The sequence below is a fragment of the Peromyscus maniculatus genome, chromosome 11 (assembly GCF_049852395.1).
Source record: "Peromyscus maniculatus bairdii isolate BWxNUB_F1_BW_parent chromosome 11, HU_Pman_BW_mat_3.1, whole genome shotgun sequence".
Lineage (NCBI taxonomy): Eukaryota > Metazoa > Chordata > Mammalia > Rodentia > Cricetidae > Peromyscus > Peromyscus maniculatus.
Genome location: NC_134862.1, coordinates 49482383 through 49504833, shown reverse-complemented (window position 1 = coordinate 49504833; position 22451 = coordinate 49482383). Strand labels below are relative to the sequence as shown.

General features: G+C 36.8%; 1 protein-coding gene across 9 annotated transcripts in view; it reads left to right on the top strand.

The window, feature by feature from the left end:
- LOC121821279 (complement factor H-like) overlaps nt 1-13666 on the top strand; it is a 64460-nt gene extending 50794 nt beyond the window's left edge. For 5 of the 9 annotated variants that reach the window (XM_076547563.1, XM_076547565.1, XM_076547564.1 and 2 more), the window contains 2 exons: nt 5306-5488; nt 12923-13666. In XM_076547563.1, the coding sequence (XP_076403678.1) occupies nt 5306-5488; nt 12923-13146 (407 nt within the window). In that variant the 3' untranslated portion in view covers nt 13147-13666. The remainder of the gene's footprint in view (nt 1-5305; nt 5489-12922) is intronic. The other 4 variants (XM_076547567.1, XM_076547566.1, XM_076547568.1 and 1 more) reach the window with 2 other exon arrangements.
- Nucleotides 13667-22451: the final 8785 nt, after the last annotated feature.

Here is a 22451-nt window from a genome sequence, read left to right as displayed (position 1 = left end):
AAACATCTTCAATGCCATAATCTGTAGACCTCTGAAGTGTTTGAAGATGACCTATTTATCTAAAATATATTTCTGTCTGACCTTTAAAACATACCTAATATGACTATAAGTTTGATTGTAATACGTGACTAAATAATAACTTACATTTCTTTATATCCTAATTAATTGGTAATAACTTTTAAGAACAAGCAATTTGCATTACATTGTCAAATCAGCTACATAGGTACAATATTTTGAATAAGACTAGAAATATATGTACACTATTTTCTTAAAAAAATTAATCTCAATTTTGTATCAATATATAAAATTCGTATACAATATAAAAAATCCAAATCAATGTAAAATATTTAAAATTAGTAGTTGCTTTCTACCTTTTATCTTTCATATCCACACTCTCTGTTTTTTTTTTCTTTTCAGAGTAGATTCAATAATCTACCCTTTGTCCATCATGTCTATATTTTTTCAGAGTAGATTCAATAATTTGCCTCTTATCTATAGCGTCTCTTTTTCTTAAACAAGAACCTGAATCCAATTTCCTTTGTAATTAAGCACCCTAAACAGTGACAATTATCCATAACCCACTGAAAGACCGAAAACTTCCCATCTCACCTCTTGGGAATGTGGGTATCATGGTCTAAAAATTACTTCCTGCTGTCTGGGGGTGAAGGCATCTTTAGGGGATCCTGACAATTTTGGGGATAATTGTCAAGTTTGTATCATTTGCTGTCCAGTCTCTGCATAATGTGAAAGTGAAGGGCTTCCCTCAAGTCCTTCCTCTAGTAGTCTGTAAGGCTGGATCATCTCAGCTAGCCGTCTCGAAATTGTCCTGAGCTGTTTGTAGTTCAAAGCCCATCTTTGGGTGGTGTTTGTTAGCTTAGTTGTGTTATCATTGTCCTGATGGTATCATCATTGTGGGGCCCCAGAATCTTTTTGGAGACTTCAGAGCTTGAATTGGGTCAGATTATTCCTTTCCATGGTAATTTTTTCCAGATAGTTCTCTCTTCTTCTTTGGATGATTATTTGTCCAAAGGTCTTTAAATTCCTCAAGATGGTTGTTTTTGTTTTCCTAGAATGACAAAAACAAAACCCTTCCCCAACCCTAACTTTGGGGAGTTTCCAAATCTAATCTTTATCATAACTTCTTTAATTGCTCTGGGAAGGAGTTTCCTCTGCAATTATAGGAAAGGGCTGAACAGAATTTGACATGGAGGCCTGTGAGAGGCCTCTCAGGGCATTTCCTGAGGGTAAAGGTAAGAAATTACCTTGTTAGTTGCTTGTTGATCTACATTCCATAGTCCAATGTCTGCCTTTGCCATATCTTTTGTATAATGTAGAAGGGAGGAGCATTCTGTTGAGATTATTCCTTGAAAAAACACTGTTTCTAGGAATGCCCTGTTTAAAGTCCCTTCTTAGGTAACCTTGTTTACTGCAATTAAAACATCTGACATTACTATTTTTCTTCAAACTTCTGGAAATCACCTCTCTTATTCACGTATCATCATGGTCACAAGATTCAACATTCATTATATCTAGGATCTATTCCTCCAAGGGTACGGATCTTGCCTTTAATGGCCTAATTACCCTTTTGCATTGTGCATTAGCATTTTCAAAAGCCAGAGATTCAGCTATTATCTGTCTAGCTTCTGAATTTGGCAACATTCTATTTACTGCTGAAGATAGCCTTTGTAAGAAATCAGTGAAGGTTTCTTTTGGGCCCTGTATAACTTTTGTAAATGACTCAGTTTTCCTTCCTACTTCTTCAATTCTTTCCCAACCATTCAAGGTTGCCATTTGGCATAAAGCTAGGGTGTAGTCATCATAAAGAGATTGTCTTTCTACATTAGCATAATATCCCTCTCCATGAAGTTGAACTTGGGAGATTTCCATACCTCTAGCCCTACTTCATTGTTCAAAGGTCTTGGCCTCATTCTTCCACCAGGCCCTCCATTGTAACTGGGGATCAGGTTGTAAGACAGCTGTAACCAAATCTCTCCAGTCTTGAGGGATAATTCTATTACAAGTTGATCACAAGTTTAACATCTGCCTCACAAATGGGGAAGGCATACCATATGACACTATAGCTCCTTTGAATCTCCTAAAATCTAACACATGCATAGGAGTCCAGTCAGCTCTTACACAGCCTTGAGCATTTGTCAGTTCCTTTAAGACTGCTGGATAGATTAAGGTTGGCTGTTTGAAAGCCTTAGGCTGTTTCTCTGTAACCATGTAATGTAATGCTAACATTGGTCCACCTTTAAATCCCTCTCTCTGGGTCTGAATTTCTCTACCATCTGTTTTAACAAGTTTTTCCAAAATTTTTTATCTTGGCACTCACATTAAACAATCTTTTTAATGATAAAACAGAAATGGTCAAATAAATAATATTTATAATTGACATTATATAAATCACATCTACATTAATTATCCTCTCATTTAATTGTTCAATTTTCAGACCATCAACTGTATTATCAAACAAAGACAAAATTCCCTCTATTATAAAATTGCTTCCCATTTTTTTAATGTGGGAAAAATTCTCTTTTAACTAATTTCTTCCTAAGAAATCCCAATTGTCTCACCAAATCTGCAGACAATGATGATTCAGATTTGAGGCTGACTGCTTCTTCATAGAACAGTAGAAACCTGAGCATGTTTCAAGGCAGCTACATAGTATGGTAGCACCCAAGATGGGGATCCATGGAGAGCCCATAACCCACCAGGAGAGAAGCCAAAGAGCCAGCTATCTGCAAGTGGAAACCAGAGAAAGTAGCTAACTCCTTTGGCTTTTTGGAGCCCAAAAAACTATGAAGTTTGCTGCAGAGAGGCTGCAATAAGAACTTAGCCATAAAGAAAAAAAAACCTCACTATGGAAGCTGTAGCATGACCCAGTGAGTCATATAGTATACCCTTTAGTCTGTAGTCTGTATATCTCCACTTGCAAGTGCTCATTGCAATGAGTCATTGGTCTGGTTTGAGGCCTCCGGCTTCTGCTACATTATTGATCCTGGGCCCTCACTGGGACTCCTCTTAGATATTCTGTCATTGCCCTGTGTTATGGAGGTACTGCAGCTTTGGATCTGCAGGACCAGTCCTTTCATGTGCTCCGGCAATTCATAGATGGGGTAGAGGCTTTGGTGGGCCAACCCAAAGCCCTTGTTCTGGGCCTGAGTGGTAGCTGGGTTGGTCAAACAGCCTGCTCTTCATCCTTACCACCACAGAGAGCTCTCCAGCACTGCCTCAGCTCGCTCACCCTATTCAGCATGCAGCAAAAGATGGGGCCAGTTCTCCCCTCACTCCCTTGGAGCAAGCCTTGTACTCCTCACATCGTGGCCAGGTCTACTTTGTTGCCCAGGCCAGGTGCAGGGTCCACTCTCCCAAGAGCAGCAGCCTATGAGGGGCAGGGACAGATCTTCCACTCTCAAGACCCAAGGACCAGCTCTCCTGCCTGTCACAGGTAGCAAGGGGAGAGTAGCTATGGTGTTTCCTTATTTCGTATATGTTGAATTAAATATATGGGACTTTCAGGAGTACATTGCTGAGACTTAGTTTATAAGCACAGAAATTTCCCAAATTACTTCCATTGGTCATTTACTATTAAATGTGAACTATATATTTTTGATGTATGAAATATTTACATTATATCTATAATGAAACATCAAACTGCTCAAATCTCTGTATACAGATCATTTGCAAGTGAAACAATTACTAGTATGTTCCATGTATCTGTTTGGTTTTTTTTTTAATTTGTGTTTGTGTTCTCTGTTTATCGGTCTTATTTTTTATCCTTTTGTTTTGGAGAAATAGTTCTCAGTACTCTTATTTTGGTATGTATCTTTTATTGGTTCTGAGTACACAATTTGAATATGCTATCTCCAATAGCTTCCTAACCACCTGTTACTGAAGTACATGTGTGTCATCCTCTACTGATGCTGACATTTTATACTTCAATTGAATCTGGACACTGTTCTTAACTTTAAAGTCAATTTATAGCTCCCACTTTCCATGTTTTATTGAAGATTCTTTTAGCAATCCCTGTTACATATATTGAGCACCATTCTCAAATGTTAGGTTTCACCTCAAGCATAAATATAATTTTATGAGCAGAAAGATTATCTATACATACCCTTCACTTTACTAGTTATTTTTCTCCTAAAGTCTTAATTTCTCTTTTTATTTCTGTAATGAATACAGGCAGTTATTCTTCCAGATGGACTCTCTATTAGTGAAAATCCTCTTTATCTTCTTTTATCTGATGATGTCTTCATTACTGTCTTTCCTGGAAAGGACCTAAACTTTAAGGCTGACATCCATTCCTTTCACTGCTTATGGCCTCCATGGTTGTAGATGGGAAGTCACTTTCCTTTGGATCTTGATCAGTGTGACTAGTAATGATTTTATACTGATTTTTTTCAAGATGTTTTCTTTAAGCAGTTTCAATACATGTATCTGAATAAACTTCCTGGGACTTGCCCTGTTTGAGTTTACTCAGCTTTTAAGTATGCACATCTATGCCTTATGCCCAACTTTTTTCATTTTCCTTCATGCTAAAACATTTTCTTTGGATATTGACCATTTCATTTTTCCTCTCAACAGTGTTGGAGTTCAGTTCAGTTTCATGATGTTCCTGTTGAAATCTTACTCAACAGAGCATTCCATCAGTGTTTGATTTCCATCTTTTCCTGTGGCCTCAGCAGGACAATCAGCAGTCCAAAAGAGAAACAATGGCACACAGCCTTGTGCAGTTGTTGACTCCTGAATTTCTTAACTAGAATTCTCAGTGTCTTCCTTCTTCCTCTATTGGTTACTCAACATATTATGTCCAAGAATTCCAGTTGTTCTTAGGAAAAGTACAACCTATAGATATCTATACTTACTTTGCCCCTGTCAGGAATACAGAAAGCCTAATTTGCCTTCTGTGACTTTATAAGCTTTAGTTTATTGTCAATGAATATGTACATCTAAAACATGATATTGAAGATCAGGAATATGTAAAGCAATAAATACTCCAGTGTCTAGAAAACAAAGAAACTTTGCCTGTCTACACTGGAGTCTGTGTGCTTAGCTGTTAAGTCATTTACTAGCACTGGGAGGCTTCAGAGCAGACATGCTTATTCCAGTTAAGTAAGTGCTTTAGGTGAAAAGGAAGGAAGAACTTGTAACTCTCAGTTTACATGATTGGAATTTCTTCTACTAATCATTTCTGTAGCCAGAAATCACTAAAGTCTTGATTAGCACTGTACTTTCATTGGTTCTCTTTAAGCATGTACTTTGATTTGATCTCTCAAACATTCAAATGTTGTGTTCTTAGGTTCAACAGGGAAATGTGGGCCTCCTCCACCTATTGACAATGGAGACATCACCTCCTTCCCATTGCCAATATATGCACCATCATCATCAGTTGAATATCAGTGCAAGTACTTGTACCAACTGCAGGGCAACAAGAAAATAACATGTAGAAATGGAGAGTGGTCAGAGCCACCAAAATGTTTACGTAAGTACCTCATTCTGATAGATTACAGGAAATTCAGTTTCATGTTATGGATATTTTTCTATTAAAAAATGACATTCACAGACTAAAGGGCTATTTTGTTTACTGCTTCACTGCCAAATATTAGAATGTGAGTAAAGCAAGATTTTTACTTTCTTTTTATATGAAAATAGTTGACAAGTATAATTATGCATGTTACTCTTTATTATTGAATTTTTACTAACATGTATAGATGTCCATAAACCTTGATGTGAACATGTTATTTCCATACCCCTTGTCTTAGTCAGTGCTTTGTTGCTTTGAAAAGACACTATGACCCTGACAACTCTTATAAAAGGAAGTACTTAATTTGGGATTGCTTACAGTTCCAGAGGTATAGTCCATTATCAGCAGGGGAGACAGGGTGCATGGTGGGACACAGCAGACATGGTGGTGGGCAAATAACCTAGAGGTCTATATTTGGCCCCGAAGGCAGTAGGAAGCTATAGACACTGGGACTGTCTTGGGCTTTTGAAACCTTAAAGCCTGTTCCCAGAGTCACACTTCTAAGAAGGCTACACCTACTCCAACAAGGCCACAGCCCCAATCCTTTTCAAGCAGAACTACTCCCTGATAAATAAGTAATATATGAGCCTATGGAGGCTGTCCTAGTTAGGGTTTCTATTGCTTCAACTAAACACCTTGACTAAAAATAAATTGGGGAGAAAAGGGTTTATTTGGCTTATACTTCAATATTGCTGCTCATTGTTAAAGGAAGTCAGCACAGGAACTCAAACAGGACAGGATCCTGGAGGTAGGAGCTGATGCAAAGGCTATGAAGGGGTACTGTTTACTGGCTTGTTTTTCAGGGTTTGCTAAGCCTGCTTTCTTATAGAACTCAGGACTTTCAGCTCAGGATGGCACCACCCACCATGGTCCCTCTCCCATTGATCACTAGTTGAGAAAATACCTTACAGTTGGATGTCATGGAAGTATTTCCTCAACTGAGGGTCCTCTCTCTCTCTCTCTGATGACTCCAGCTTGTGTCAAGTATCAAGCTGACATAAAAATCAGCCAGTACAGAGGCCATCCAAATTCAAATCACCACACCTGTGTACACACCTTGCAGTTTTTAAATCCAGTGTCCCTCATATAAGCTTCCCTTAACTTACATTAAATCATCTAGCTTGTATCCATCACCATCAGGCCTTCAAGAGGAATTTTAGTTTTTCTTACTACTGTGTGATAAGAACACAGTGTTCTTTCCTGTGTTTGGCTCATTTCACTTAATGTTCTTGAATGACTTTTTCTAACTAAAATTATAAAAATCACCTATAATGTCTGAAAAATATTTGACATAAAATATATCACATTGTTTTTATACATTCATCTATTGGTGGGCATCTAGACAGTTTTTTCATCTTGATTTCTGTGACATATCAATGTGCAATAAAAGTATACATCCAGATTGAGTAGGTTGATTTCATTTCCTCTGTGTACATACCAAAAAAGGGATATAGAGATTGTATATGGAAAATCTATTTTTAAATTTTTATGAAATCTCCATATTGTTCTCCATAGTAACTGCACAAACTCATGTTCCCATCAACAGCTTTCTTTTCCACTACACACTCAGGAGCATTTGTAACTTTTAAGGGTTCCTTTTTGTAATGCCATTCTAACTGGGTGATAAGGTATTTCATTGGAGCTATGCTTGGCAGTGAAATGATAGCTAATAATATTAAGTATTTTTCCCCTCACTGGCATATATGTTTATTCTTTTGAAAAGTGTCTGATAATTTTACCCAGTTTTGGGTGGCTTATTTTGCTTTTTAAAAGTATTTTGAATTCTTTATTTATTCTTGATATAGAAAACTCCTTACATGGCATATAGAAGCCCCTGACAATGAAAAACTGACAATCATTTTCTCCAAGTCTACAGGCTGTCATTCCTTAATTGTATTGATTATGTTCTCTGCTATCCACAAGTATTTATTGTGATATTCTCCTTTGGTCAAGATTTGCTTTTATGTCTTATGTTTTGGGATTCTAGCCATTCAGTATCCAAAACCAGTAAAGTGTTACTCTGTTGTTTTTCCTTGTAAGTTTAGTGTTTTCATTCTTACATTTGTCTTTGATCAAATTCAAGTCAATTTTTTTCCAGAATGAGAGACAGGAATCAAATTTTAATCATGTCCACATGGATATCAATTATCCTTGTATCATTTCTTGAATATGCTATAAGTTCTATTATATGTTTTGGAAACTCTATTAATATCAATTAACTGTAGATGCATATATCAATTTTCAAATCTCTTTTCTTATTCATTGGACCCTTCATCCCAGTTTCATGGTGTTCTGGTTACTGTGGGGCTCCTGGTGTATGTTAAATACAGTATTATGATGTCTCCAGACTTTATTATTTTTGCTTCAAGTTCCATTTGTTTACTCATTCTATTGTACTTCCATCATTTAGATGCCCCCTTTGATCCATCCCCTTGCTCCAAGTCTCCATGCACACTGGGAAATCTTGGAACCCAGGGGAGAACAGAGGCTAGGGGTTCAGAGGGCTGTGAATATATAAGTGCAAGGAACAACTTGAAATCTGCATCTAGGGCAGCTTGTTTATTGGGGTATCAGGCTAGTTCATATAATTTGAAGATAAAGGAACAAGCAAAATACACCTAGCTTACATACAAAGGTCAGATTGGGGGCAGGCAGGCATTTAACAGTTCAAATACCAAAAAGTCCCCAAGCAGGATGGAGTGCAGGGAGGGAACACAATAGATAGAGAAGTGCAACAGAGGTAGCTCATCCCTTAGTTTATTAACTGACAGGCTGTCAACAAAATAACACATGTTGGCACCAGCTTTCTGGTGGGAAGGAAAAGACTCTCTGGCTTTTAAAACAATATGACCTTTTGCCCCCATGAAGTAGATCTAGATTTTTCAACCTAAGTCAGAAATGAATGCCTGACTCCTACTATAAAATCTCAGAAAGATTTCAGCTTATAAGCACACTCCACTGTCTTGTATGATTCTGTAAATCCACATATGTGCATGAAAAATATTATTGGGATTTCACTGAGTATGCTAATTGCCATGGGAAACATAGACTTTTAAAAATTAATACTAATTCTTACAACAAATTAATATACAAATTTCTCCATTTTTATCTTTTCAGATTCTATCAGCAATTAACTGATAGCTATGGTTGAAGTCTGTCAATTTATTGCTAGATTAATTTTTTGAAGTTACTGATAACAAGATTACTTTTATTGCTATTTCTCAGGAAACAATGAACTGATTTTTGTATAATGATACTACATATCACTCCTTAATCAGTTTTGTTTTCATTTCATATAATTAGGGTGAGTCGTTGGGATTTACCATGTATAAGAATAAAATGATTTGACCTTATCTTCACTAATTATATATTTTATCTTCATAATTATTATAATTCAAATTCTGATACTGCAGTAAAAAGATTGGAGAGAATGGACACCTGTGACTTATCGCTGATAATATAGTCAATTATTCATTTATTAAAAACAGATAGTCTTTTCATACAATATATTCTGATTAGAGATTGCCATTTCTCTATTCCTCCCAATTACCTCCCCATTTCCCCTCATCTCCAGATCTACTCCCTTTTTGTCTCTCATTAGAAAAGAAGAAGCTTCTAGGAGATAAAAACCACGCATGACAAAATAAAATATAATAAGATGAGGCAAAAACTATCGAATAGATAGGACATGGCAACCCAACAGGAGGAAAAGAGTTCCAAGAGCAGGCAAGAGTCAGAGACCCACTTGTTCTCATAGTCATGAGTTCCATAAAAACATTAAGCTAATAGCTATAGTATGTATGTAGAGGACCTAGTTTAGATCTGTTTAGGCTCAGTGCTCGCTTCTTTAGTCTTTGTGAGCTCATATGGGGCTTACTTAGATGATTCTCAGAATCTTTTTCTCCTGGTGTCTTCCATATCCTCTGACTCTTAGAATCTTTCCAACTCCTTTTCTAAGCTGATGATGCATATAGTCATTTCTTTAGGGTATTTTTATATACAGCAAGGAGACAGAGCTAGGTATGTCAGGTGTCCATACCTTTTATGGCATCTTTTTAGTGCTTAAATTGTTCAGTCATTTTTATCCTAAAGATACATATAGTTTTATCATGTGCTTTCTTTGTATGTATTGATGTAATGCAGTACATTATTAATATATATGGGTTGAATTATCCTTACAGTCCTGGAAGGCCATAAAGTTGATTCTGGTGGACCATCTTTAAAAATTTCCACAGAAACATTTTAAATATTTAAATAAACTTTAAGAAACTTGAAAATAAATTGCCTGTTCAGTTCATCTGGCCATTTGTTGAGTGATGGTCTTATTTATTTGGTTTTAAAGTTTTCTACATCATTATAAATTCTAGGTATTAGTCCTTTGTCTTAAGTGTATGTACCTGGTTAATATTTTCTCCTACTCTGTAGTCTGGATTTGCTCTGCTGAGTGTTTCTTTTGCTGTACAGAAACTGTATTTTGAAGTAGTTCCATCTGTTTATATTTGGTGTTAGTTTCTATACTTCTGGTGTTCTTTTCAAAGAGTTCATGTCTATCCTAGGTTCTTGAATTGGATGCCCTATTTTTTTCTTAATGTTTCAGTGATTCATGTATTATGTAAAGTCTCTGCTCCAATCTGAATGGATTTTCATACAAGATGAAAGATAAGAGTCTGATTTCATTCTTTTATGATTAGAAATCCAATTTTTCCAGCAATTTTTGTCAATGAGCTCTCTTTCTTGTGCATGTTTTTGCATTCTTTCTCCAAAATAGGTAGTTATAGCTGGCTTTCTATTCCTGTCCGTTGATCTACCTGAGTATATCTATGCTATTGATAGTGTCTTTATCTCTATAGAACTGGGTTATAAATTGAGTTCTGATATTGGGATCTCTCCTTTGCATTGATTTTTTTTTAAGATTTATTAATTTATTATGTATACAGTATTCTGTCTGCATGTGTCCCTGCAGGCCTAAAGAGGGCACCAGATCTCATTACAAGTGGTTGTGAGCCACCATGTGGTTGCTGGGAATTGAACTCAGGACCTCTGGAAGAGCAGTTGGTGCTCTTAACCACTGAGCCATCTCTCCAGCCCCCTTTGCATTGATTTTTATCCTTTTGTCATTATATAGGATTTCTAATATTTTTTCTAAACCTATAAAATATAACATTAGAATTTTCATTAAAACTGCAGATTAATTTTATAGTATATCTATTTGCAAAACATTAATTCTGAAACATCTAAAGCAAATTTTGTTTTGTTCTGTTTTGTTTTCAGGACAGGGTTTCTCTGAGTAGTCCTGGCTGTCCTGGAACTCATTCTGTAAACCATGTTGGCCTTGTACTCACAGAGATATGCCAGACTCTGCCTCCTGAAATCTAGGATTAAAGGCATGAGCCATCACTACCTAGCTCTAAAGCAAACTTTTAAGGGAATTTTTGCACCTATATTTGACTCTTCTCTATACTTATTTTTTGTATCTTCTATTTTAGTGCGATTTATATGTATTTAATATTTGTTGTTTGTAGATATATTTCATTTTTGAGTGTTGCTCTCTCTAGAGCACATTTAGTTAGTTAGCTATTTTAGATATGCATTCATTCAGTTTTCAATTTATTAGGCTTTATTTTTGATTGGTTGTTTGGTGGGTTGGTTATTTAACTCCAAGTTGATACATCTCAATGAACTTCTCAACAGTTAGAATTGCCATTTGGAATGTCAGGATTTTTTTCCTAATGACATTTTTGACCTATTTTAATTAACTTATACAGCTGTCAGTTTCCAATTATTTGATCTGAATCTGTTTCAAACTATATCTTGTCCATAATTTTTTTCAGTCATATTCCCCATTGAAGTTTTTTTTACTTCTTTAATTATTTTTCTGTTTTCCCTTGGAAATAACTGTGTTTTTAGAGTTTTTAAAATTTTTTCTACTGACTTTTTTTCATTCATTCAGTACGTTTGGAGTCTGTTATTAGAGGAGTAATGGAACTTTGGAGGAGTTTTGTTGCCCTCCATTTTTTTTTAAAGATTTATTTATTTATTTATTTATTTATTTATTTATTTATTTATTTATTTATTATGTTTACAGTGTTCTGCTTGCATGTGTTCCTGCAAGCCTGAAGAGGCCACCAGGTCTCATTACAGATGGTTGTGAGCCACCATGTGGTTGCTGGGAATTGAACTCAGGACCTCTGGAAGAACAGTCTTTGCTCTTAACCTCTGAGCCATCTCTCCAGCCCGCCCTCCATTTTTTACATATTTCTTGCACATTTTTACACATCTGCTGGATGAATTTTTTCTATACTATATACGTGGAGACTTTCTTAGTAGGAAGCTCTCTACTGGTGATGTATCTTGGGCTACAGTGCAGGAGTTATTTTCATGTACTACTTATGGGTTATTTGCCTGTAATTATCACCTTTGGGCACAATGTGAACCAATGTTTCGGTAAATTATACTGAAACTGGGACACTTCAGGTGGGGTGACAAAGACAGCTCAGGGTGCAGAGTGCTTGTTGTATCAAGACTCCTACAGTGGGTGTGGTAGCTCATAGAAGATGATGCAGGTTTTCTCAGAAACTGTGAGATCTGCTACATGCAAGGGCTATTTTTCCTGGAATCCTCAGCGGAGGGAGGTCAGTAGGATTCTCCTCTGACTAGACAGTGGCATGACACCAGATGCTGCAATTGGAAATGGTTATGGGAATTTGGTATCCACTCTATAGCACTTAGTCCCAGCCTTTACAGTAGAGTATGATTGAATGTGTTGTGGGGCAGGATGGCAACACCAAACAAATTGGTTGGAGACAGCATGAACTTGGACATTATGTCCTCTTGGTTTTCTAGCAATGTAAGGAAGGCCAGAGAATAGTGCAGTAGCTGCAGACACTGCTTTCCAAGCAGGTTAGTCCCTTATCTAGTGTGGTAATTTGATAGATTTGTTTTTAAAACTATGAAAATCAAATTCATAATATATTAATCACTATTCATAGTTACAACCTTGTGAGTGAATGATGATCATTATTAAGGTAGTTATGATTTGGCTTTCTAAGAGCATTATTTTTCATTACACTCATGGCAATGAACATTAGGTCTGAATATCATATACATGTCAAGGTTCAAATTTTTTACCTTTTCCCAATACCTAAATCAATGCAAACAACCACAAATGTTCTGAAATCAAAGTGTCTTATTTCATTGACTTTAGGAATCTGTGTTGTTGAAATCTAGTTATCACATTAAAAACATTTTTGACAGTATTTGCTATTCAACGCAAATTAATTCTATGTGCTGGTTTAATACAGATAAGTTTTTAAAAACTTTGAAAAATAATGATTGAAAACTGAATCTCTGTATGTTTATATATTAATAAACTTTTGGTATTTTTTCTTTCAGATCCATGTGTAATATCAGAAGAAATTATGGAAAGATATAATATAGCTCTCAGATGGATAGAAAACCAAAAGCTATATATCAAATCAGGAGACTATGCTGAATTTCAGTGTAAATCTGGATATAGACAAACAAATACAAGACCTCCATTACGTACACTGTGCATTGATGGACACATTGATTTTCCCAGTTGCTCAATATACATGATTAGTTCAAAGGATGAATGAACCTTTGTTTGGAAATATGCATGCATATTGCTAAGATAGTTTCAGTATAAGTTTGGGGCTGGAGAGATGGCTCAGCCGTTAAAGGCTAGGCTCACAACCAAAAATCAGTATAAGTTTGAAGTATTATTTAACTCATTTCTTCTCATAAGTATAAACTTGTGGTGGTATATGATGATTAATTTGGAGCCTAAGAGACCACTGCTACAAATGCAAAGCAGTGCATTCAAAACTCTTAAAGCAGAATGTGCTGTGTGCTAGCACAAAAAAACAATGGTAATAAAAGAGATGTAACTTCTTAGTGTCTGTTTCTACCCATCGTTTTTCAAAATCTCTCCAATCTTCCTCAGGACATTTTGATCTAAGGTTCAGATTCCTGGTGAACAGAAGTCATATTGTTTCATCTTCAAATTAGTATTATCTCACAAATGTGTAATAATCAAACTGTCATACTTAACATTACTAATGAATATAAATAATTGCCAAATACTACTTTTGTGTTAATAAACAAATCTAAGAAACATTTTGTCATGAACTTCTGAAGATATTAATTAAGCACATTGAAATATTTAAGCAATTATATAAAGGAATTAAAATTTAACTCAGCATAGGACTTTGCCACTGATATAAATTTATAAATACTCTCTATACCTGATAAACAGGCAAAAAGCACATGCATACTTTGTGCCCAAATTAATAAAGGAAAATAACAATAAATACAATCAAATTTATAAAAGAGATATTAGTGTTAAGAGTTGCTATTTAATAACATTAAAGACTGATTCTAGTTTACAGTGGATGGGCATAACTTATTAACTTTATGATAGTGAATACTGCTAAGATTTTACTTTTATTCTGGGCTTTCTATATGTAATATGATACTGTGAAACAGGTAGCAGTAACTCATCATAGTTCCTATTTGGCCAAAGTAACCAGGCAACATTTTGAGCCTCGTATTGGTTTACTCTGATTAATAGAACATTGGGTATTTAAAATGAATCTTAACTGAGTGTTTTCAGTGTACCTTGGCTACCAGGATGCAATTCAAGTTTAAACTGAGGAGCATTAATCTTTAGTTTTATATTTTAGTACCTCTACCAGGAACATAATAGGTTTTAAATCATCAAAACAAGTTAATTTAAGAAAAGGATGTCTAAAGATATTTTTAACTTTTCACATGTTTGAGATCTTCAAGAAGAAAATATATGTATAAATAAAAAGGACAAAATTGAACAAATATTTATAACCTTCTATTATATGAAATTGGATAGTTGCCAGACCAATAATTCAAACATCAAGGAAATGTTATTAATAAAAATAATAAACAAGAGTAATTGTGTTTAACTGTGACACCAGTGAAGATAGTTGTCTGTCAGCACAACTATAATAATTTACCATAAACTGCATGTGCTTAAAACACTCATGTCAGGAAGCTCTAAACTTTAGAAGCCAAGGGACAACATATCTAAGATGATGACATAAGATTTGGCATCTGACATTTCTTTCTCTTTCCTGAGTACTTCTGACTAGCGGCATCTTGGCAAGGAAACAGGCTTTGGTGTCTTTGTAATGGAAATAATTCTAAGAGTCAGAAAAAAGTCTTCTAATCCAATCTCCAATAAAACCATTATCTTCATGATCATGAAGATGACATAGAGGACACATGTAAGTGTTATGGAGAATCCATATTAAGAATGTAGCAGAGGAATGAGAAATACAGTCTGTGGCTATGTAACACAAAGGAGATTGTGATTAACATCAGACAAATTAGAACTTAAAACTAAAGCTAATAGAGGAAAATGAAGGTCATTGTGTAATGATAAAAACCAATTATATATATATATATAAAACAACTGGATATGTGTTTAACCAACTTGATATAAAAAGTATGTATAGACATGACAGAAGAAATAAACATAGGTATAGTAACCACTGTGGTCTTCATACAACTATTTTCACTGTGGATTAACCAGATAGACAGAAACACAGTACAACAACACTAGACTTGAATGATATGTTAGACATATTGTTTTGATCTTCAAAATTGTATTACTTCAACAACGTGTACAACCAAACTGACACACTTCACATCCCTAACGAACTGAAGTAATAGAACCCGTTAGACACATTCATAGCACACTACCTAACAAGAGTAGTCCTTTCCAAAGGCATAAAAAACATTCTCCAGGATGGATAATATGCTACACAATAAAACTCATCTTTGAAAATAATTAGATTTTTATTCCCACCTTTTCACAATTCCAAACCCCTGTCATATGAAGATCTAAAGCATATGAGCATTTCACAGCCCTGGTTCCTCCATCCCTGATTGCATGAGGACTTGCATCTGAGTTCCGGGCACACTATAAGCAGCGCCCCTCTCACCCTGCTCTTACCTACTGAGACACTAGCACTGTCATCTGAAGTCCTTTGCTGGCTGACAGTCTGGGTGCCCACTCACTCACATCTCCTTCTTTCTTTCACCTTCCAACCTTAGCTTCTCAGTCACTGCAGTGAGAGCCTTATTTTGTTTTAGCTGAAAAAATATTTTATAAAATCTATCCTGATCATGATTTTCTCTACCCTAACTCCTACCAGATCCTCACAAAACTCTACCCACCAATCTCCATGCAACTTCTATTTCTTTGCATTTAGAAAGCAAACAAACAGCAAAGAAGGAAAAATCAAACACACAAAACAGAAAAAAAGGAAACATACAAGAAACATAAGTTCATACATACATGCATACATACACACATACACAAAAATAAAACCCATAAAACCATAATATGGGCTGCCCCAGTTGCAGACCAGCAGGAAAGACTCCTATGAACAGGTTTCCCAACCAAAATCCCCCATTTGACCTTGCAAGCCACAAGACCCACTCCCTACCCCAAACCAACCCATCCTTCTGCAACCTCATGTGCTTCCTGAGACACAGAATCCACCAGCTCTGATTGGACCAAGAGTATCTCCCTGAGATACAGAATCTGCTAGCTCTAATTAGACCAAAGCTATGACTGGACCAAGAATGACCCTGGAGACACAAACACAGCAACCACAGATTGGAACAAGAACAGCTTCCTTAGACACAGACACCTCTTGCACCTGTTGGAGGAAGAGATGGGCAGATGCCAGCAGTTCTACAACAGCAAGACCTGAACATCACAACATAGTAGAAGCAGAAGAAAGCTACCTTAAAATAATTTTAAGAAGATAATAGAGGCTTTTAAAGAGGAACTAAAAAATTCCCTTAAAGAAATTGAGGAAAAGACAAACAAAAAATTGAAGGAAATCAATGAATCCCTTAAAGAAAGCCAAGAAAGTCAAGAAAAAGCAAAGAACAGGTGAAGGAAACAGTTTAGGACCTGAAAATTGAAATAGAAACAATGAAGAAGACACAAACTGAGCGAATGCTGGAAGTAGAAAATATGAGTATGTGAACAGGAACTACAGATGCAAACATAACCAACAGAATGCAAGAGATGGAAGAAAGAATCTCTAGTGTCAAGGATACAATAGAGGAAACAGATTAGTTAGTCAAAGAAAACACTAAAGCCAAAAAAGTCATAACACAAAATGTCCAGGAAATCTGGGACACCATGAAATAGCCAGACCTAAGAATAATAGGAATAGAAGGAGAAGAATACCAACCAAAGGCACGGAAAATATAATCAACAAAATCATAGAAGAAAACTTTCCCAACTTAAAGGAAATACCTATGAAGATAGATAAAGCTTATAGAACACCAAATAGACTAGACCTCCCAAAGGAATCCCCTCACCACATAATAATCAAACCACTAAACATACAGAAAAAAAGAAAGAATATTAAGAGCAGCAAAGGAAAAAGGCCAAGTGACCTATAAAGGCAGACCATCAGAATAACACCTGACTTCTCAATGGAGATTCTGAAATCAAGCAGGTCCTGGTAAGATGTAAGGCAGACACTCCATGAGACCATGGAGGCCAGTCCAGACTACTATAACCAGTGAAACTTTAAATCATCATAGACGGAGTACACACGACATTCCAAGACAAAACCAGATTTAAACAATACCTATCCACAAATCCAGCCATACAGAAAGCACTAGAAGGAAAACTCCAACCCACAAAAACACAGGCAATAGATAACCCCACAGCAGCAAATTTCAAAAATAGGAAATACACACATACTACCACCAAAAGATAACAGAAATAAATAATCACTGGTCATTAATATCCCTTAATATCAAAGGACTTAATTCACCTATAAAAAGACACAGGCTAACATAATGGGTATGAAAACAGAATCCATCTTTCTGGTGCATACAAGAAGCACATCTCAACTTCAAAGACAGATACTACATCAGAGAAAAAGTCTGGGAAAAGAGTTTCCAATCAAATGGACTTAAGAAGGAAGTTGGTATGGGTATCCTAATATCTAACAAAATAGACTTCAAACTAAAATCAATCAAAAGAGATCAGGAAGGACATTTCATATTCATCAAAGGAAAAATCCACCAAGAAGAAGCCTCAGTTCTGAATATTTATGCCCCAAATATAAGGGCACCCACATATACAAAGAAACATTACTAAAGCTTAAATCACATATCAAATCCCACAAACTAGTAGCAGGAGACTTGAACACCCGACTCTCACCAATGGACAGGTCTGCCAGACAGACACTTAATAGAGAAATTAGGGATCTAACAGATGTTATGACTCAATGGACTTAATAGACATCTACAGAACATTCTATGCTAACATAAAGAGTATACTTTCTTCTCAGCACCTCATGGAACCCTCTCTAAAATTGACCACACACTTGGCCACAAAGCAAATCTCAACAGATACAAAACAATTGGAATAACCTCTTGTGTTCTATCAGACCTCCATGGTTTAAAGATAGATTTCAACAACAAAAACTACAGAAAACCTACAATCTCATGGAAACTGAATAATGCTCAATAGAATAACTAATGGGTCAAGGAAGAAATAAATAAAGAAATTAAAGACTTCCTAGAATTCAATGAAAATTATTATACAAAATTGTGGTGATATTTTATTTGTGCTTTAATAAATAAAGCTTACCTGGAGATCAGAGGAAAAAGGCCAGCCATTACTAAACAAAGAAGTCAGGCAGTGGTATCACAAGCTCTCAGTCCTATCACTTGGCAGGCAGGATTTCTGTGTGTTCAAAGACACACTGGAAACAGAGCCAGGTGTGGTAGCACATGCCTTAAATTCCAAAACTAGTTAACCATGGACAAACAGACAGGAAGTGACAGAGCTGTGTAGGAAGAAGAAGTGATGCTGCTGAACATAGAGAGCAAATGAAATGGCAGAACAGCAAGGCATATAGACATGGGTATACAGGAAGTAATTTGCATTTGGAAACTGCAGAGTTGGTGAGGTAAGGTTGGCTGGTGCCTTTCCTATTTCCTTGATCTCTCTAAGGCTTTCACCCCTATATTTGGCTCTGTGTTTATTATTTAATAAGACCATTTAGAAATTCATCCACATAGCATACCCAAACTTATGGGACACATATGAAATCTGTTCTAAGAGGAAAATTCATAGCACTAAATGCCCACATAAAGAAGCTGGAGAAATCTCACAGTAGTGATTTAACAGCACACCTGAAAGGTCTAGAACAAGAAGAAGCCCTCTCACCCAAAAGGGATAAATGCCAGGAAACAATCTATTTGAGGGCTGAAATCAGTAAAATAGATAAAAAGGGAACAATACAAAGAATTAATGAAACAAAGAGTTGGTTCTTTGAGAAAATCAACAAGATAGACAAAATCTTATTGAAACTAACCAAAAGGTAGAGAGAGAACATTCAAATTCACAAAATCAGTAATGAAAAGGGAGGCCAAACAGACAATGAGGAAATCCAGAGAATCATCAGGTCATACTTCAAAAACCTGTACTCCAGAAAATTGGAAAATCTAAAAGAAATGGACAATTTTTTGGATAGGTACCACATACCAAAATTAAATCAAGACTAGGTAAACAATTGAAATAGGTCTATAAACTCTAAGGAAATAGAAGCAGTCATTAAAAGTCTCACAACAACAACAACAAAAACAGAAAAAGAAAAAGAAAAAAAAAGCCCAGGACCAGATGGTTTTACCACAGGATTCTACCAGAATTTGAAAGAAAAGCTAATATACCAATATTCTTCAAATTATTCCACACAATGGAAACAGAAGGAACATTGCCAAACTCTTTCTATGAGTCTACAGTTATCCTCATACCCAAACCACACAAATATGCAACAAAGAAGAAGAATTACAGACCAGTATCTTCATGAACTTTGATGCAAAAATACTCAAAAAATGCTGTCAAAAACAATCCAAGAACACATCAAAGAAATTGTCCACCATGACCAAGTAGGCTTCATTCCAGAGATGCGGGGATGGTATAGCATACCAAAATCAGAGATCTCAACATAAATACAGTTACACTGAACCTCATAGATGAGAAAGTAGGAAGTAGCCTTGAATGCATTAGCACAGGAGATCACTTCCTAAATATAACACCAGTAGCACAGACACTATGAGCAACAATTAATAAATGGGACCTCCTGAAACTGAGAAGCTTCTGTAAGGCAAAGGACATGGTAAATATGACAAAATAACAGCCTATAGAATGACAAAAGATGTTCACCTACCCCACAGCTGACAAAGGGCTGATCTCAAAAATATATAAAGAACCAAAGAAACTAGACATCAAAATAACAAACAATCCAATTAAAAATGGGCTATAGAGCTGAGCAGAGAATTCTCAACAGAAAAATCTCAAATGGCTGAAAGACATTCAACATCCTTAGTCATCAGGGAAATGCAAATCAAAATGACTCTGAGATACCATCTTACACCTGTCAAAAACACTAATGACACCTTGCATTGGAGAGGATGTAAAGCAAAGATAACCAGAGTACAACCCACAGCTCCAGAGAAGCTAGCTAGCAAAGAGGACCCTAAGAGGCATGCATGGATTGCATTGGGAAGGGGAAATAGGTGAGATCTCCATGAATAAACTGAGCATGAGTGGGGCAATAGAGGGTGGGGGATAGGGGATGAGAACAAAAGGGAATGGAGTGGTCGAGCTGGAACAGGGACTACGTGGGAGAGCAATGAAAGAGATACCATGACAGAGGGAGATATCATGGGGATAGGGAGAAACTGCATGCTGGGGAAGTTCCCAGGAATCCAGAGCATGACCCCTGTTTAGACTACTAGCAATAGTGGAGAGAGTGCATGAACTGGCTTACCACAGTAATCAAATTGATGAGTACCCTAACTGTCATCGTAGAGCCTTCATCCAGTAACTGATGAAAGTAGATGCAGAGATCCACAGCCAAGCACCAGGCCAAGCCCCAGGAGTCCAGTAGAAGAGAAAGAAGAGGGATTCTATGAGCAAGGGGCATCAAGATCATGATGGGGAAACCTACAGAGACAACCAAACCAAACTAGTAGGAACTCATGAACTTTAGACCAACAGCTGTGGAGCCTCCATGGGACTAGACTGGGCCCTCTGCATAAGCAAGACAGTTGTGTACCTTGATCTGCTTAAGCGGCCTCCTGGCAGTAGGATCAAGATCCATTCCTGGTGCATGAGCTGGCTTTCTGGAGCCCATTACCTATGGTGGTCTATGATGGCCTTGATCATCCTTGATGCAGGGGGCAGGGCTAAATCCTGCCTCAACTGAATGTACCAGGCTTTGCTGAGTCCCCATGGGAGCCACTGCTCTTTTGAAGGAGGGGACGGGGGTTGGGTCAGGAGAGGAAACCTGGGGAGCAGAGGGAGGAGGGATAAAAGTGGGATCTGTGGTTGGTATGTAAAATGAATAATTTTTTTATGATTTTCATTTTTATTTTTTAATTTATTTTTATTTTATGTGCATTGGTGTTTTGTCTGCGTGTATGTCTGTGTGAGGGCATCAAGTCCCCTGGAAATGGAGTTACAGACAGTTTTGAGCTGCCACGTGGTGCTAGGAATTGAACCTGGGTCCTCTGGAAGATCAGTCAGTGCTCTTAACCACTGAGCCATTTCTCTAGCCTCCATTTGATGATTTTTTAATAACTAGGTAGAGTTGTACAACCATATCTTAATTAGGGTTTAGACATTTTCACCATTATCTAATTTCTATAGTTCTTGAAAATAGTTAATCTTACACTCATACCTGGCCTTGAACAGCTACTGATTTGCCTTTGATATCTATGATTTGCTTGTTCTCAGCATTTCATGTAAATGGGAGATTGAGCTGTTTCTGTCTTGTGACAACTATAAATAATGCTACTATAAACTTTTTATGTACATTTTTTAAGTTCTGGGGTCTTCATGTGTGCTAGACTAGTGGTCTTTTGCATGACACTCTAGCCTTCTTTTTCTTTATTAAGATTTTTAAAATTCATTTTACATACCAATCATAGATCCTCCTCTCATCCTTCCTTCTGCTCCCCCAACAGTCTTCCCCCCTTAACCCACCCACATCCACTACTGCAAAAAGGTAAGGCCTTCCATGGGGAGCCAGCAAAGCCTGCTACATTCAGTTGAGCAGGTAAAAGCCCCTCCTCATGCACCAAGGCTGAGCAAGGCAACCCACCATAGGTAATGGGCTCCAAAAAGTCAGCTCATGCACCAGGGATAGATCATGATTGCACTGACAGAAGCCCCTGAAACAGACCAAGCAATACAACTGTCTTGCTTATGCAGAGGGCCTAGTCTAGTCCCATGGAGCCTCCACAGCTGTTGGTCTAAAGTTCACGAGTTCCCACTAAGTTGGTTTGATTGTCTCTGTAGATTTCTCCAACATGATCTTGAGCCCCTTGCTCATAGAATCTCTCCTCCCTCTCTTCAACTGGACTCCTGGAGCTTGGCCTGGTGCTTGGCTGTGGATCTCTGCATCTGCTTCCATCAGTTACCAGATGAAGGCTCTATGATGACAGAGTATTCAGCAATCTGATTACTGGAGTAAGCCAGGTCAGGTATCCTCTCTACAATTGCTAGTAGTCTAAGCGGGGGTCATCCTTGGGGATTCCTGGGAACTTCCCTAGCAACCGGTTTCTCCCTATCCCCATGATGTCTCCCTCTATCATGGTATCTCTTTCATTGCTCTCCCACTTAGTCCCTGTTACAGCTCAACAATAAAAAAATAAAATAAAAAAAATAAATCTACTTCATGATGTAGCAAAACAATGCCTTGGCATATACAAAAACACTTGACATCCTAACCCATATATTTTTGCTCAACCATGTTTATTGCTACTCTTTTTGCAATAGTTAGTGAATGGAAGCAACCTAAATGTCCTTCAACTG